The 17,636-nt window shown below is 38.0% G+C and overlaps 3 protein-coding genes across 3 annotated transcripts; 2 read left to right on the top strand and 1 right to left on the bottom strand.

Annotated features, from left to right (window-relative positions):
- The first annotated feature begins 549 nt into the window (after positions 1-549).
- Positions 550-3,206, top strand: LOC143881026 (uncharacterized). Its single transcript, XM_077384012.1, has 2 exons — positions 550-693; positions 994-3,206. Exon 2 carries the CDS (start codon positions 1,039-1,041, stop codon positions 2,812-2,814), a length of 1,776 nt encoding a protein of 591 aa, XP_077240127.1. The 5' UTR covers positions 550-693; positions 994-1,038; the 3' UTR covers positions 2,815-3,206.
- A 9,151-nt stretch (positions 3,207-12,357) lies between these two features.
- On the top strand, positions 12,358-12,774 carry LOC143880605 (uncharacterized). The gene has a single exon (XM_077383591.1). The coding sequence runs from the start codon at positions 12,358-12,360 to the stop codon at positions 12,772-12,774; it is 417 nt and encodes a 138-aa protein (XP_077239706.1).
- A 2,522-nt stretch (positions 12,775-15,296) lies between these two features.
- Positions 15,297-17,613, bottom strand: LOC143881024 (transcription factor MYB60-like). Its single transcript, XM_077384011.1, has 3 exons — positions 17,435-17,613; positions 16,904-17,033; positions 15,297-16,134 (listed from the first exon to the last, which is right to left on the bottom strand). The coding sequence occupies exons 1-3, from the start codon at positions 17,565-17,567 to the stop codon at positions 15,516-15,518; spliced, it is 882 nt and encodes a 293-aa protein (XP_077240126.1). The 5' UTR covers positions 17,568-17,613; the 3' UTR covers positions 15,297-15,515.
- Between the last annotated feature and the right edge of the window lie 23 nt (positions 17,614-17,636).

Genomic DNA, 17,636 nt, shown 5'->3' with positions numbered 1-17,636 from the left:
GACAAGAGAAATTTTTCTAATTGGATAATCCTAGCCATCCAATAAATTGGTTGCAAAATAACAATAAATCGCGTTAATATGCAAGCCATAGATCGGAAAGTTAGGATCATTCAATAACTATTATTTCTGCAGTGGGGCTCATCCGTCCTTGGGCCCACTGAATGAACGGCCCGGATTAATCAGATCAGTATCTGAAAGCTTAGATGGCACTGATTGGCGGGACACAAATTTGCAGATTTCTTTAAAGGGACACTAGACTGAATCGATGAAGTAAGGACCTTGCGTCTTGGAACGGGGAAAGTTGGCGAAAATCGTTATTAATCCAACTAGGTAGGGAGAAAATAGTCATTTTGATCCCATAAAAAAATAGTCATTTTGATTCCACGTCATCGCTCTACATTTCTGTCTGTCTGAAAAATAGCCGCATCTTTTCGGTAGTAAAACGGAGATTAGCCGCCAAAATTTCGCGGTCGTTACAAAATTTGAATTTCGAAAAATTCAAAACGTAAAAAAGGCTTTCAAATAGTGAAACCGCTCAAAACCCTCTCTTTCTCTCCTTCTCCCCCTTCTCCCTTTCTCGATTTCCTCAATGGAGACGAACAATTACCTTTCTCCAAATCGGAGCTTAGCGTATAACCCACTTAGTTTTTAGCTTCCCAAAGCCAACTTTTCTCCACGGTCTCGTTGTTTCAGGTACATTTCATCTTCAAAATTTCAAAATCTGGATTGAAATCATAGTTAGATCTTTGTATTAAAGCTCATACTTTTCTTTCATATTCATTTGGTTTCGGCGAGATCGTGTAATTTTAGCAGAAGCATTTCTAATAGACCTTTTTATATATTTGGTTTAGACACATCTGTTCTTCAGTACTTTCTTGTTTTTCCTCCTTGAAAAAACAAAAAAAAGAAGAAAATCATAGATTATTTGAGGAACCAATTTCAATTTTAATACTGGCTGCGTGTATCCATGAAGGTTTCCATATTTTCCTGTAGAAATATATTCTCTTCTTCAAAATTACAAACCCTAGTTGAGGAATTATGGTGAGGGAATACAGAGTAGAGTCTTTCTATACTCGATTACGCGATGCGGCCTCTGCTTCAACGTCCTCACCTTTGTTGATATTCCCATCTACGTCTGATGTTGACTCTCTTTGTACCCTTAAGATCATTACCCACATCCTATCTTCCGATTCCGTTCGATATGCTTGCTACCCTGTCTCCTCCTTTAGTGAAATTGACAAATTTGCAGGCCCTAATCTCCGATCTTTGGATGAACCCATCTCAATTCTCCTCATAAATTGGGGCAGCCATCGAGACTTACGTCGGGTTTTGAATCTGGGGCCTGTTGCTTCTGTTTTTGTTATTGATAGTCACCGTCCCATTCATCTTCATAATCTTTGTGAGCAGAACGACCGGGTAGTTGTTCTTTATACTCGCGATGATGAACAACAGGCTGATTTGGCCTATGATTTTGATATCTCCACTGTGGCAAATGCGTCGGATTTGAATAGTGACGACGAGAATGATGAAAACTCTGAAAGCGATGATGAAAGTGATAGCGAAAATGAGGAGGAAAGTGATAGGGTTAGAAAGCGAAGAAGGGTTTCGGAGGACTCGGACTCGGACCCTGTTAAGCTTTATAGGAGGCTGAAAAAAGAGTACTACAAATTGGGGACTTTCCATGGTAAGCCTTCGGGTTGTATTATGTTTGATCTGTCTCACTCTCTTAGAAGAAACAATAACGAGTTGTTATGGTTAGCTTGCGTCTCTCTCACTGATCAGTTTGTCCATGAGAAACTAACCGACGAGAGGTACCAGACCGGAGTAATGGAGCTCGAACAACATATAAACAGCTCTGGCAATTTGGATGCAGTTACCTCAGTGACCCTCAAAGATGGAACAAAAATCAGGGCCCCAGATGCTTCTAGAATTGCTTATGAAGATGAACCTAGATTGATGCTCTTAAGGGAGTGGAATTTATTTGATTCTATGCTTTGTTCTTCGTATATTGCGACAAAATTGAAGACTTGGAGTGACAATGGGTTGAAGAAATTGAAACTTCTTTTGGCTCGAATGGGGTTCGCTCTCATTGACTGTCAGCAGAAATTTCAGTACATGAGCACTGAAGTGAAAAAGCAAATGAAGGATGAGTTCGAACGGTTCTTGCCCGAATATGGGCTGACGGAGTTTTACTATCGAAGCTTTTTAAGGCTACATGGTTATAGCTCGAAGGTCTCGGCTGCGGATGTAGTTTATGGGGTTACAGCGTTGCTCGAATCTTTCATAGAATCTAATGACTCGTCTGCGTCCCAACAGTTTTGGGTCGCATATTCAGCACTTAGTTTGAGCAATCTTGATAAGTTAAGAATAGGAATGCAAAATGCAATCCAGGTACAGAGGGCTATTTTGAGACAAGGGAGTTCTGCAATTATGAAAAGTGGGTTTATAAGAAGTGGCAGAAAATTCAGGTGGTTGAAGCTTGAAGATGCCGTAGACACTAAGCTTTTAGGTCATCCTCAAGCTTTAACCAAATTTTGCCATTTTTTGATGGATGCTTTGAGAGAAAAGGGAGCAAAGATGAAACCTTTGATCTGTGCTTGTGTGGCACAAGAGCCCAACAAGGTTCTGGTTGTTGGGGTGTGCGGAAAACCTCGGCTTGGGGCGGTTCAGGGGAACTCGTTTGGGGTGGCGTTTAGAGCTGCGGCTGAGGGGATTGGAGCTGAGTTTTCTCATGAGTTGTTTGAGTCTTCATGGATTATTCTTGATAAGGCTGCTGTGAATTCTTTTATGATCAGGATAACTGAGAAGCTTTGATTTTATGTCGTCTAATCTATAAGGGGTCACTGAGCCATTCGATGGGAATTCCAAATTTCGTCATATTAAACTGAGATTTCTAATCCTGGTGAGCTACATCTATCTCACTCTAACTCTCCCTGTCACACAATCACAGACACCTGTATGAATGTATGATTGTCTTTCTTCTTTTCCCTGTTATGTTACATCATTTTAAATTTGGGTCAGTTGCATTCTCTACTGTAGAAGAGCAAGAAAAGGAAAATAGTTTCATCGTTCACAATTTTTCAGAATACAGTTCTTATGTTGCATTTGGAATAACAAATGTTTGAGTTAATCCCTCCTAGCATATGGAGTAACATTGTTGTTCTTGTGAACATGTTTGTTAGTTTAATGAAAGTTTTTAGCTGTCACTGTCTCTATTGCCTATTTCTGTCAGGTTCGATCTGTTATGTTCTTATCTTCTACGATTAGAAATAAAAAGAACTGATATTTTCACCCCTTTTCCATTATTTCTACTCCTTTTTCTTTGTATTTACCTTCAAATGTCAGGGATGGAAATATTGAAAAAGGGTGGAAATATCATTTCTCAAACGACTTAGATTTTCAGAGAATGGATAAAAGTCAGAAACAAGATTTTGCTAGACACAAAAAGATCTGGCTGTTCTCTCTTGAAAAAAAATGAGTTGCTAAATGACGTTTTGGGAAATTGCCTAGCAAATCTCTTTAGATTGTATAAACATTATGTGAAATTTAAGATTTATATAAAGTGATGAATTCAGGATTGGTTGGATTCACCTAAAGTTATATGAGTTCACAACTATACATGAATTTACATCATTCTATTGCAAAGTGTAAAATGAAAATAAAGATACACTGTTCAATTGATACAAAAATATCTTTTTACAAGAAAATAAGGAGAGGAATATTTTCATTTTGACATAACATCTATTAAAAAATAGATAAAAAAGAACAGAACTCAAGGTCAATTCAATTGGAGCACTCTTGAACGTAAAGCTTTTGCAGTATTTACTGCATAGATTACTTCTCACTCCATCCTCAAAAGAATACACCAAGTTAAAGATACCTTTATCTTCTAATTTACCACTCTCAATGACAATTTGAATCCTCTCTGCCCTCACAAATTCAAAGGCCTCTTGCTCTCCTAATATTCTTTTGAGAGGATAAGTATGATTTGGAGAGACATGATTCTTGTGGACAATGTGTTCTTGTCAACTAGTAATGATTTTTCTATAATAATAATCTCATATTCTCACTTCACTAATTGCTCTTTCATAATCATCATTACCAGTAGAATGAATCATTATGATAGTCATTTTGAGAAGACAAGCTTGCTCCATAAATTCCTCCATTATTGTTTTAAGATGATCAACATTAATCCCCATCATGTCTACACACCTGGATTGAGCTTTAATATCTTTCTGCTTCTTCTTCATGTCCTTTATTGGATACCAACTAAGTCCAATATTGCATGAGCCACCTTATAAGCTAAACCAATCTTCGCCTTATTTATGTGGGTATCTTCAGAAGATGTTCGTTGTCGTCATCTGAAGCATTTATATCGTAAGGAAAGACGGATTTTTCAACACAGGAATATTTTTTCCCAAACAGTGAAGTGAAACCAAGGTTTACACTAGGCCAAGATGCACAACCAAATTAGAAGAACAATCACTGACAAGATGTAGTCCGATATATGATAGAAGAATAATACTGCAGGGATAAGAACAATAGAAAAAAGAAAATGTGGAGAAAATGGGGCACATTAGCACTTTGCTTCAACTACAAGTTTGCGTACAATGGAGTTTCAATGGAGGCCTTCCTATTTAGCAAGTTTCTGCAAAATTCCATCAAATAGAAGTAAATAGTGCTTGAGTTGATCCTTGGAAAATGAAGAATTAATGGCTTAGGGAAGATGTGATGGATATGGAAAGTGGAGACTTAATGGCTTAGAAAAGTTGTGGCAGGTTTAGAGTTTCAAGGAAGTTGAGGAATAGATGGAGCAAATACGTGTGAATCACACCTGCTAGCTAGGCTAACAAAATAATTAAAATGCCCTTTGACACAAAGGTACATTTTTACCCTCACTGCATCTCTCAAAAATAAAAATAAAAATAAAAATAAAATAAACTAAACAAAATTAGCTTTCAAATATACACTTTAAATGTAACATATATTGAGGTCATCTTGAGGTTCAGATATTGTAGCAATGCTCAAAGGCCCTGCAAGAAGAGGTACTTCTACAGTCTCCCCTCTTGAACAATTTGATCCTCAAAAGTATTAACAGGTGCTACGTTTGATTGGGCATGACTGAAGAGAAGTATGGCATTTGATGCCCAATAAGAGTTAATAAGAGTTTCTATTAACTCCTCAGGCGCATCCAATGCCACCATCATTCCCTTTAGGAACATTTCCACTTCATTGGGCCTGTAACTCAAATGGTTGAGGCTTTGTATCTTAGCATTGATGTCGTTGGTTCAATCCCAGATTACCTAAAAAAAACCCAATTTTGGTGGCATCCAAAACAGCCCTAAATCACTACCCATTTTTTATTTTATATTTATTTAATCTATTTTGTCGCTATATGGTTTTACTATTTTACCCGGTTAAGTAATAGTTTTAATCCATCGTTTAATGGACTAAGTGGGTAACCCCACTTCACAATTCTTTGAACATTTAAACTGTACATTTTGGGAAGTTTGTTTTCATTTCTACATTTAACTTTTATGATCTGTTTCCAATATGTAGATCATATGTGTTCTTGAGATGGGTGGTAACATTACGAAGTCCTTTAGGCTACCTATAAAAAAAAAGTCCTTTTGGTGTATTGGTTGGACGCATAATGTTTGATATTAGAGCCACCACATCATGTGTTTGAGTCACATAAAGGCAATTTGTGGAGAGGGCTCCAGGAAAGTACGCCTAGTAAAAAAACCCACATTAAAAGTTACCACAGAGTGGGCCGGTGCAAAAGTGTGATGGAACTACCTAAGCGGTCTTAAATGGGGGCTTGCATTGTTATGGGACTACCTAAGTGGGACCTAGCAGCCACTTATGGGACAAGTTTAAAGGGCCTAGCCAAATGTTCCATTAGTCGTGTGACTTTTGGCATATTAGTTGTTGGTTATGAATTTGGGGGAAGCATGGTTAAATTTCGACCGAAATCCGAAATTTAGGACCGAAATTTTGGATTTCGGTGGGGACCGAAACCGAAATTTCCTGAAATTTGATATTTCGCGAAATACCAAATTTCGGTCAAATTTTCAGAATTTTACTCTCAAATTTTGAAGCTTAATACCAAATTTCGGACTGAAATTTCAGATTTCGGTGAGGTCCGAAATAGGTACCGAAACCAAAATTTAAAACCTTGGGGGGAAGTAGGTCAGTTCAACAATATCAATAATATAATTGACAAATCAAATAGCTAATACGAATAATATGAAACACCATAGTTTATGCAATCTGCAAATCTTCGGTGTGCAACTGGGTTGCTTGTGACCTATCTCCAGGATACAACACCACTATTTTTGTCGTTGACGGTGTGCACGCACTGGCTCAAACCTGGCAAACACAATCGATGCCGATCAATTTGCCTACATGTAAGAAACTCACAAAGGCTTTGAAATCAAGGGAAAACTAAGAACTTCTAAAACATAAGTATGGAAGAAAAACAAGAGACGATGTCATAGCTAGTAAAGTGTACATCTCCCATAAATCCCAATAGTTGCAACAAAGAGGATAAACGTATAAAACATCAAAGAGTGCATAAAACTTACTAAGTAAATTAAAATTCAATACGTTTTATGCAATAAAATGGTGCAACATAACAAGCACGGCTGGACTTTGAAATTTGATTCACACAGCACTTAGACAAAAGCTTTTAAAGCTTTAAAAGAGTATAAAATTCCAACAATTGTCGAGTACCTAACACCATCATTTATTAAATCCCATTTTTAACTATTACCATTGTTACATAGCTACTGGCCTTTTGTCAATTTCTCTACATTTTATCTACTTTGAATGCCACTGTCACTACTGTTGCTTTTTTTTCAATAAACAACTTATCCCTAATAACCCAAGTTAATTTGTAAGGTATTTAAACATAGTTTTGTTTTGTTTTTTTTTTTATTGATAAGAGGTATTTAGACATAGTTGTGAGATACACACGAGAAACGTGCAGGACCTGCCATGAGGCAATAGCTCTCATACCATGTGAAACAACCAGTTACTCCAAAAGCTTAAGTTGCTAGAGTTGGTGTTATTTAATCATTCATAATTCAACATCATACACAGTATAATTGTGCTGATGACAAATATTTATAATATGTGAAGCTGTTTCAATCCAAACCGCTCCCTTCTATGCCAAAAATCCTGTTCCAAGAAGTCCAAGAGCATTTAAAGTGGGATCACTCTTCTCACCGGCTACCATTTGTACTGTCACAGAATCACTTATATCACTCCTCACAATTCACCACCCAACATGAGATGTCAAAAAGAGAAACAGGTAGTTTATTTGGTCACAAATGCAGGCAATGGGGCTTTCGCGGCAAGGGCACGTGGGGTGTGTAATGAAACTCAGCTGTGGGGTGTGTAATGAGAGTGAGTTAATGCCAGATTTGTATGCCTCCCTGTAAAAGGCAGCACTTTTCTTTCAAACAAAATCTCCTCCCAAAAGTTCTATTCCTAAGCATTTGGCCTACGTCCATCCATGTGGTGAAGTTAAGTTTAAAGCACAAGACGAGGCCACTGTGCTGCCTAATAAAAATCATACATTTAAGAAATGAGGCCTTGCCATTATATTTTGAAGGTAAGAGAATATGGGATGTTTTTTGTTAGTACAATAGTAAGTCTATTTTTGGGATTGAACTAAATAACTAAAGAAGACCACCGCTTGACAAGGTGGAAGGATTCCTGGATTAGACTGACCTACCTAAACGCACATTTGGCATATCTATTTCTAATCAAGCAAGGCAATTAAGGTGCTTAAAAAGGAACATTATAAAGAGATCAGAAGGAACTGTACGAACCACTTCATAGGATGATCCAAACCGTTCATTTGTTAGGACACAGCGTAAATATGTTGTGCCCCAAAAATTACTTCCATAGAGGGACTGCAGATTATGGAAAACTAAATAGATATAAGGGTTAGGATCATCCTATGGAATTTCTTTTTTGGAGCAAACCTATTTACGTTTTAGCCCAACAAATGAACGGTTTGGATCGCAATAAAGTAATTTTTGAAAAAAATACTGGACTATACAGCCACACACCATATTAAAATTCCACAACGAATAGGGGACGGAAGATCTGGGGTTGAGCAGCTAAAGGTGTCCTGTATTGACAAGACTCAGGACAGAAGGAATATCAAGACACATTTTTACTTATGTTTCCAATGTGGGAAAAGGAAGAAGAAGAAGAGCACCGAAAAACATTACTCCATTATTCAATTCTAGGACTTTTAGAACTCGATATTGTAACTATTTCACATAACCCTATAATGAAATCGCCCCTGAGAGTACAAATACCTAAAATAGACAAAAATCAAAAGTACCACCCAATAATATGTCCCCACTACCTTAATTATAAGTCACTGACAGAATATAAGACATGAACCACAACCAGTGTTCTTTTGGAAACATTTTTTAAAATTAAAGCTACGACTTCCGTTTTATAATTTTCACTGCACATGATTGGTCGAAAAATATTTTGCACATACACACGCATGCACTGACTTGAAATTCTTGAGAAAGAACACACAAACATACACATAAACATGGTCATGTATGCACGTATGATAGTATTTCTTTCAGTGAACAGATACTAGCTAAGACCACGTTCACCCATGAAAGTTTTTTTCCATGGAATGTTGACTGATCAAGTTATAATTGAAGTATAAATGACTAAATAACACCAACTCTAATGTCTTAAGCTTTTGCAGTAATTGGTTGTTTCACATGGTAAATATCAGAGCTATTGCCTCACTGCATGAGTTCAAAACCCAACAACTCCTTGGTATTAAAAATCCACGTGTGCCACCAACCCAAAAAAGAGGGGTCACACGTGCGGGGGAGTGTTGAAGTATAAATGATTAAATAACACCGACTCTAATAGCTTAGGCTTTTGGAGTAATTGGCTGTTTCACATGGTATTAGAGCATTCACCTCATGAGTCACGATTGGTCCTAGATCAAAACCCAACATCTCCTTGGTATTAAAAATCCACGTGGCCATCCCAAAAAAGAGGGGCCACACATGAGCGGGAGTGTTGAAGCATAAATGATTAAATGACACAACTATAACAGCTTAAGATATTAAAAATCCACCTGTACGTCCAATCCAAAAAAGGGGGCCCACACGTGAGGGGGAGTGTTGAAGTATAAATGATTAAATAACACAAACTACTCTAACAGCTTAACCTTTTGGACTAATTGGTTGTTTCACACAAGTGTTGAAGGAGGGGCGAGGACGGTGGGAGACGAAGAGAATTGAGAGGGCACGAGTGAGGGGAGTGTGAGAGGTGGCTGAAAAATAGGGAAAAGAAAAACTCTATTCAAAATAGAGCAATCTTTCCTTATTTTTCTGCCACTCCCTATGATCTCCTCACTGGCGCCCTCTCAATTGGCTTCCTCTCCTACTCTCTCTGTCCTCTCAACATTTGTTTGCTAATATTCCATGAAGAAAATTTCATATTTGCCAAATATGGCATAAATGATTATTTATAATCTTAACCTCAAATTATAAATAGCAATATTTCATGTCTAAAGGTGATATAGATCACATATGGGGCATACCACATGAACTTGGAATCCATTTACATTATGCAAGCATGCATTATTCTTAACATACCCATGTATACATAAATTTCAACTTGCACCTACGTGTGTAGATTGCACACCCAACTAGTCCAAAAGGGAAAGTCAATAAAGCACACGTAAATATCCATTGTCAATCTAATTAGATTTCAAGTATAAAAGGGCGGCCCAGTGCACGAGGCTGTTTCCGTGACTCGAATCCGTGACCATCAGGTCACAATGGAACAACCTTACCGTTGCGCCAAGGTCACAATTAGATTTCAAGTATATGCCCTGAAAATTGGATAGTATATCCAAAGTAGCCAACATAAGTACAAGAACGTTTCACATATACATTAGTCCGTGAAGCTAAATCCAAACTTCATCTTCAGAATGTCAATCTCCTTTTGACCCAGAGTAATATCGAAGTATTGTTCGAGTACTCTGTGTCAGTTCATGCATGGTCCTACTTTAGTTCATCTCACTACAGTAAAGAGAAGTCTGCGTTCATTAAAGGTTCTCTTAGCGTAAGTCTCACTCATTAACCGGGAGTTCATTTTTATTTTAAGGAATGCTTTTAAACTAATCGGGGCAGGTTTTCCTGACGATTGGGGCAGGTTTTCCCGACGCTTGACTACCATGTTTCACATATTTCTTGGTTGTAACATGATTTCTTGTTGTTCTAAGAAGCCACAACACTACCACAATCTAGTATTGAGGTCATATATATAGGGGAAATGATTTCAGCACAACTATGTTTTGATACAAGACCTCATGTTTCTTGTCTTTTAGTATTTAATTGTCATGTAAGTGCTTTTTGGGAACCATAAAACCCTTTTACAGCTCTTTAAATACTAAAAGACAAAAAACATGAGCGTCTTGTATAAAAAATATTTGTGTTGAAATCATTTCGCCCTTATATATCATGCATTAGCAATGTAAGTTGCTGATGTCACATGTACTAGTACATTCTACGTATCTGATCTCGGCGTTTCAGTTAGATCTTTTCCAATTATTATTTTGACAATATTCCTAGGGAGATGATATTTTCACTCCCCTTGAGAATGTGCTCCCTTAATAACGTGATTTGGTGTGAAAAGTGGGCAACTTTAATGCTTTTTGATGTCAAATCACGTTCTAAGTGGGGCCCATTGATAAATTGGTGCACTCTCTTGGCCAGACCTTCTCCATGAAAGATCTTGGCCTGTTGCACTAGTTTTTGGGCATCGATGCCTCTTATGGGTTATTCTTGTCCCAATCCAAATGTGCTCAAGATCTATTGCATCAGACACTTATGGACTCGTTTAAAAGTATCTTTATGCCTATGGCTGTTAAAACAATGCGTCTCAAAGATGATGCACATTTTTATCCTGATGCAACACTGAGCTGTTGTCTTGAGATGTGTTTAACGGATTGCATATCAAACTTGGCTTGTGGTCGAGAGCCCAATCAAGTTTGAGGTGAAGTATAGAAGATCTAGGATGATCCTTCCCATAATTCATGTGCAACAATCAAGGAGTTAATGAATGGAGAGGATTCTTCATGTGCTACAGTCAAGGATTCATTGAAGCATCCAGATATGGACTATTCACAGTTGAATGAATTCTCCTAGAATCTTCTTTTATTATTCTTTCCTAGTTTGCTATCATCACCTTCATTATCTCCTTAAGTTACTCCTTTTGAAATTTGAATTTTAAATGATCTTCATAAAAAGGATAACTCAACAATCTTGTAAAATCTTAGATTAGATTATAAATAGCAATGTACATACATGTTTCCTCCCAAGCAAAAAATATCAACAGGTCTATGTCATCTTGCTATTTCAATTAGATCTCTATATATTTATTTATTGTGACAATGTTACTACTGCATATATTGGGTGTGTTATAGATTAGGCAGTTTGGATGGATTAGCAACTAAGCCAGACTTTGTAGTTTGGATTTTTATCCTTATCACTTTCCATGATTATGCTAATATCCTTCTATGTTTATCCTTTGATTATTTTATATAAACACTCATTAGGGCTGTTGTAATTAGTCTTAGAAAGCAAGAATTAGTGACAATTTTCATTATTTCACATGGTATCAGAGCTCGACAACTCCTTGATAGTAAAAATCCATGTGTACACCAGTGTGTTTATAAACAACAATACCAAATGATTGGGATGTTTAATAATTGTTGAAGAAAAAATAGCGGTCTTTATTTATTGCCACAAAAAATGGACGGTTAGAACTGTTCAACAGAAAATAAACTTTGATGCATGGCTCATCCTTAGGAATGTTGAAATGAAACCAACTAGATGTTCCGATCAACAACTTGGAGGTATGGCTGAGTGGCTTAAGGCATTGGTTTGCTAAATCGACATACAAGAAGATTGTATCATGGGTTCGAATCCCATTTAGTCCGGCACGGAAGTGGATCGGGGGTGAAATGACATGAGAGAAATGATTAAATAACACAAACTCTAATAGCTTAAGCTTTTGGAGTAATTGGTTGTTTCACAATAGAAACACAGTGGGATAGATTATTATTATTTATGTAAAAAGATAGGCCGATGATATTTTTCACTCCCCCTGTAGTACACATTTACCCCCCTTCTAACGTGAACAATGGGGAAGTTTAACGCATTTTGACGTCAAATCACGTTAAAAGTGGGGCAAATGCGTACTGCAGGGGGAGTGAAAATATCATCGCCCATCGCTAGGATATTTACGAGCATTGTAGTGCAAAAGTGGATCCCACCTACATCTGGTCGTATGAAAGTTAACTTTGATGGGTCTAGCTTCGGAAATCCGGGTCCGGCGGGTATTGGTGGCCTGTGCCACAATTCTTTCCGTACATCTCTTTGGGCTTTTTCAGGTCCTCTAGGTGTATGCGATTCCAGTGAAGCTGAGGTTCGAGCTGCTTATGAGGGTATCAAGCATTTGGATAGGGGGGTTCTGGATATATCTTATGTGGAGGGAGATTCTTTAAATGTTATAAGATGGCTTCGGGGATCTGCTAAGCCGCCATGGAGATTTTGGTCTCTGTTCGATGAGATTAATGACATAGTTGGTGGGTCATCCATTGCCTTTCAGCACGTGCGCAAATCAGCTAACGGTGAAGAGGATTGTTTCGCTAGGGAGGGGGTTGTGAGGGAGGAGCTCGAATTCTTTGATTTCCACCCTCCTTGAGGGTGCTTGTATTTTTTGCTTTTCTGTTGCTTTTTCTGTTCTCCTTGTTCTTCTCTTTGGGTGACCTCCTTGGTCCTCCCTTTTAATTTATTCGATTGCCTTTCAAAAAAAAAAAAAGGATATTTACGAGCATTTTATAACTCGGGTGTCAACCAACTTCTAGATATTTCTTCTTAAAATCTTTCTACTTCTACTTATCATGAGCTTCGTTCCAAATTATTTCACAAACCAATAGAGTAGTTAGGGCTGGCATTGTGCGAGCACCCAATCAGTAAGGCACGCATACTCTTCTTATATGTAACAAATCCTGGGATAACATGAATTGGTCTCAATCTCTGTCACGTTAAATATTAGAGTTGTGAGAGGGTGGAAATATCATTTTCAATACAATATTAGCCATGGATATTGAAGGATTTTTCCTTTGCATGGGAATCGATTGGTTCCAGGCTGTTGACATGGATTAATATTTTCCTACGGGCTCATCACTTCATCTACATTTATTGAGAATCTGAACCCATATACTGTAGAAAGTAGAAGGCCTTTGTCCAGCATATTTAGTTTAATTTGAAGGCTATAGAACAGACAGTAAAAGAAATGGACATAATTATTTTTAGGATTTCAGTGGCTCTTCCACTTCAGGAAGGTGCCCTCTTCAAGGATTTGCTGATGGCATGGCGAATCCATTTATCACAGTATTTCTTCCTAACCAAAAATAACCAGGAAAGAAAAGAAGAAATCGGTGCAATTATACATGTTGCATGCCCTAAAGATCACTGTTCACGTGACACTATGGAGAACCAATGAGTTCATCATGTTGTGTCACTTTCCTGCGGTTTCTTTGTGGTCCTGATGCCTATTTTTTTTCCTCATCCAAGACCTGTTCATGAGATTCATGACTGTAGACATAGACTTAATCTCCCATGCCAACCCATGGTTTGTTAGGTAGAAAGAGTTGGTAGTTTTGCAACATCTCCAATCCCTGAGGGATCTAGACTCTGGGTTGATTAAACTTTGAAGTGGAAATCATCTATCAATCAAGGGTTATGCATTGCGGAGCTTGAGAGAGCAAATGGCTAATGTGTATGTTTAGACTTTAGATTCTATAATGGGTTCAATGTGGAGAGAGAGAGAGAGAGAGAGAGAGAGAGAGAGAGAGAGAGAGAGAGAGAGAGAGAGAGAGAGAGAGAGAGAGAGAGAGAGAGAGGGGTTCATGATCATCATGTGATATAGTTGAGTGGTATTTGTTAGCAAGAGACTAATATGGTTATATTGAGCCTTTTAGTGAACTGTTAAGCCCATATGGATAATGTTTTAGGGGTCTCTATCAGGACCTATATGGACCGAAGGGGGGGGGGGGGGGGGGGGCGGCAGAGAGAGAGAGAGAGAGAGAGAGAGAGAGAGAGAGAGAGAGAGAGAGAGAGAGAGAGAGAGAGAGAGAGAGCAGTTCATGGGTCTATCAAAAATCACAATGGGTGCATTCATGACGTTCACCATTCATCATGGGTCATAAGTTCGGGGATCATGGACCATCCTATTTCATGGCTGGGACTGAAGATATAGTAGCCATAGAAGGACATCATGAGTGAGCCTCTAAGTTCATGGGTCATCATACCATGGGTCATCATGCATGGGAGATTACGAGTATAGTCCAGTGTCATCATGGATGGTAGAGATGAAAAGCAACATAGACATAGGCGCATACACACACTGACACACACACACACACACACCATATCCCTTGTCCCTTAGCATTCTTTTGGGTTTCCATATTTACAAGAAGCTTCCTCCAAATGAAATGAAGAGAAATTTCTTCAACTTTTTTTCCACCTTTGAGTGAGCTCACATGCCTCCCCAACGTAAAAATCCACGGGAGGTGTGCCATTACTCCTATGCCCACCTGAACTTTTTTTCCTATCTTTTGACATTATTGCATGGCAGCCGTGCAATCAGAACTTAGTTCCTCACACCTAAAGGTCAAAAGATCACATGTGCCTCCCTCTACATATTTCCTCAAGAAAAGGGACTCAAATCAACCATTTCCTTGGTTGCAAGATTTTCGTTACACAACCCTATTCCTCATATGGCTATTATTCCCTTCCAAAATCACAAGCTACACCCCTTCATTTTAACCATAAACAAACACATACATATACAGAAAAACAAAGAGATAGAAGGAGGAGTACACTCCTCATTCAATTCAATTCAATTCCAGCCTAGTTTCAGATAGTTTTGAAGGACACCCAATAGAAAATATATGAAATGTCACATAACCAATAGCTTGCAATGTTTATTTGCAGAGCTGGCAGTAGGTTATTTAGTAGTTTTGAGTTTACCCCGTGAAAGGTTGCCAATAAATGGGGCTTTTAAATTTCGTTTAATAGTGTGTCAGATTCTTTTTCTTTTGTGGGCCTGGATCTGACCCACATCCGGTTCAACAGATAAATCTAGAAAGCCACCAAGATGCTTTTGTAGAGATACACGACTACGTACATATCACAATATGAAAATTTTGATAGTAAAAATAACTAAATACAATGATTCCATGGATTATGGGATATGAAACTTTAGTACAAAACCCATGAGAATTTGAGAGCAGAAAGGTAGATTTATTTCAAATAATTAACTTCTGAAAGAACTTGTTCAAATCTTTCATTTGGCAATGAGTCACCATTTTTTACACCATTAAACTCATGCAAGATTCCTCCTTGTTGTCTTTTACAAAACATCATCAGAGGAGCTTATTAGAAAGTATCAGAACATTGAAGCTGATATTCAAGGTCTTCATCCACTAGCCACTTCTCAAGGAAAGAGAATGGAGATCTCATCTTAGTCTCAGTCATGGAATTGAGTCTCTCAGTGAGTGTGGATTGTGACCCATGAGGTGTAGAATCAGAAGAGGATTTCTCCCATGCAATGCTGTTCAAATTCTCAAATGAAAGCAGATATTCAAGCTCTTCATGTGAGATGGTGTCGCAGCTCTCCTTCTCAGCTTTAGTTTGAGTGGACTGGATATTGTTATTTTCATTGCTCAGAAGCTGCTGCTTTTCTTGGGCTGTTTGCAAAGTAGTCTCTGGAGAAGTCTTCATCCACCCTTCTAAGAGTCTTGATATATTCTCTGTGCTTGAAGCATAGGTGGAACAGCTCTGGTTCAACCTAAGAAGAGAGGAATGGCTGGTGATATCTGAATTCCTTATCTCACTGTAGTCTTTGGAAATAGGCTGACTAGTGCTTGAATCAGATGTTATATGGCTGCCGAAAGCTGTTTGGAAATTCTTGATCTTTTTCTTCAAATGGGTATTCCAGTAGTTCTTGATGTCATTGTCAGTTCTTTGAGGAATGTAAGATGCTATGGTTGCCCATCTGTGATGGAAAAGAATAGAATTAAAAAAAAATATATACAATGATTTCTGTTAGATTAGTCTGTTTGATTCCTTGTTGTCAGTGAAGCAAAACTCAGCATTTTTTTTTCTTGGGATATGGTCAAACCATATCATATCATGTCATACTATAAAATTTTTCTAGATTTTTCTAGGTGATATTAGGATCGGAACATAGATATAGTTATATATTAGGGATAATTACATTTACACCCCCTCTAGTTTCTGACATATCCACTTCCACTCCTATAGTTTAAAACGTGACAAATACACCCATGTAGTTTTAATTTGTTTAAGGTTTGCCCCCTCAGCTGAAGGTTCGTCCATAGATTGAAGGGTTAGGATTATCCGATGGAGTTGATTTTTTGAGCACACCCTATCTATGTCAGGACCCATCAAATGAACGCTTTGGATCATCCAAATAATGTGGGCCCAAACCCGAATCCAAACACTACCAAACGCTTTGGATTCGGGTATGGGCCCACATTATTTGGATGATCCAAAGTGTTCATTTGATGGGTCCTGACATAGATAGAGTGTGCCCAAAAAATCAGCTCCATCAGATCATCCTAACCCTTCAATCTATGGACGAACCTTCAGCTGAGGGGGCAAACCTTAAACAAATTGAAACTACAGGGGTGTATTTGTCACGTTTTACACTATAGGGGTGGATGTGTCAGAAACTAGAGGGGGTGTAAATGTAATTATCCCTATATATTATTGAGAACCAAACTGTAATATTAAAAAACTACCTGTTGCCTAACATGGCTTGAAGGTGGATTATCAAACCTTCTTCATGTGGGGTGAAGTTCCCACGCTTGATTCCTGGTCTGAGGTAATTAGTCCATCTGAGCCTGCAACTTTTACTGCACCTCAACAAACCTATAAATTTACAAATTAGAAACCTTGACATGATTGATCAAAATAAAGCAATGCACCTATCTCATTTCATCATGCGAGAAGATTGGCCAATCCATTCAAAAAAAGAAAAGAAAAAGATCGGCCAATAGCGAGGCCAACAGGCTAGCTAGGGAGGGTGCATCTAGGGTGAAGTTGTAAGTCTTAATTTGATTTCCTCCCTCTTTAATGTGTTTTTGGGTTTATGTTGGCATTATAATGCTGGAATCATGTTATTCAACACATAAACTATGAAAAAAAAATATGAAAAAAATTTCAGAGAGAGAGAGAGAGAGGGATTTTGATGAAATTTTTAAGTACCCACTAAAAAAATCATGATAGAAACAAACACTATAGAAGAAAATGTTGGGTCTTGTGAAGCTTACCAGTGTTAGTAGGTACAGATCTCCAATTTCCTGGTCCATGCTTCTGGATGTAAGACACCAAGATGAAATCTTCTTCAGGTGTCCAAGGCCCTTTTTTTATTCCAACCTTATGACAGCATGGAGGCCTTACCATGGCTAATCTCCACCACTTTCTTCAATACTCCTTTCTCTCTGCTGTTTTTTCTATGCTCCTAAAAAGACT

This window comes from Tasmannia lanceolata, unplaced genomic scaffold, assembly GCF_043159265.1.
Source record: "Tasmannia lanceolata isolate RefF3 unplaced genomic scaffold, GAP_Taslan_0.1 ptg000007l, whole genome shotgun sequence".
In the NCBI taxonomy this organism is placed as follows: domain Eukaryota; kingdom Viridiplantae; phylum Streptophyta; class Magnoliopsida; order Canellales; family Winteraceae; genus Tasmannia; species Tasmannia lanceolata.
The sequence above is the reverse complement of the archived record's forward strand: the minus strand, read 5'-3'. Positions and strand labels throughout refer to the sequence as shown.

Excerpts from the sequence above, each read along its gene's own strand:
- LOC143881026 (XM_077384012.1), top strand. The coding sequence starts at position 1,039 with ATGGTGAGGGAATACAGAGTAGAGTCTTTCTATACTCGATTACGCGAT.
- LOC143880605 (XM_077383591.1), top strand. The coding sequence starts at position 12,358 with ATGAAAGTTAACTTTGATGGGTCTAGCTTCGGAAATCCGGGTCCGGCG.
- LOC143881024 (XM_077384011.1), bottom strand. The coding sequence starts at position 17,567 with ATGGTAAGGCCTCCATGCTGTCATAAGGTTGGAATAAAAAAAGGGCCT. Across the intron at positions 17,034-17,434 it reads ATCTGTACCTACTAACACTG|GTTTGTTGAGGTGCAGTAAA; the intron begins GTAAGCTTCACA and ends GTAAATTTATAG. Across the intron at positions 16,135-16,903 it reads CAAGCCATGTTAGGCAACAG|ATGGGCAACCATAGCATCTT; the intron begins GTAGTTTTTTAA and ends TTTCCATCACAG.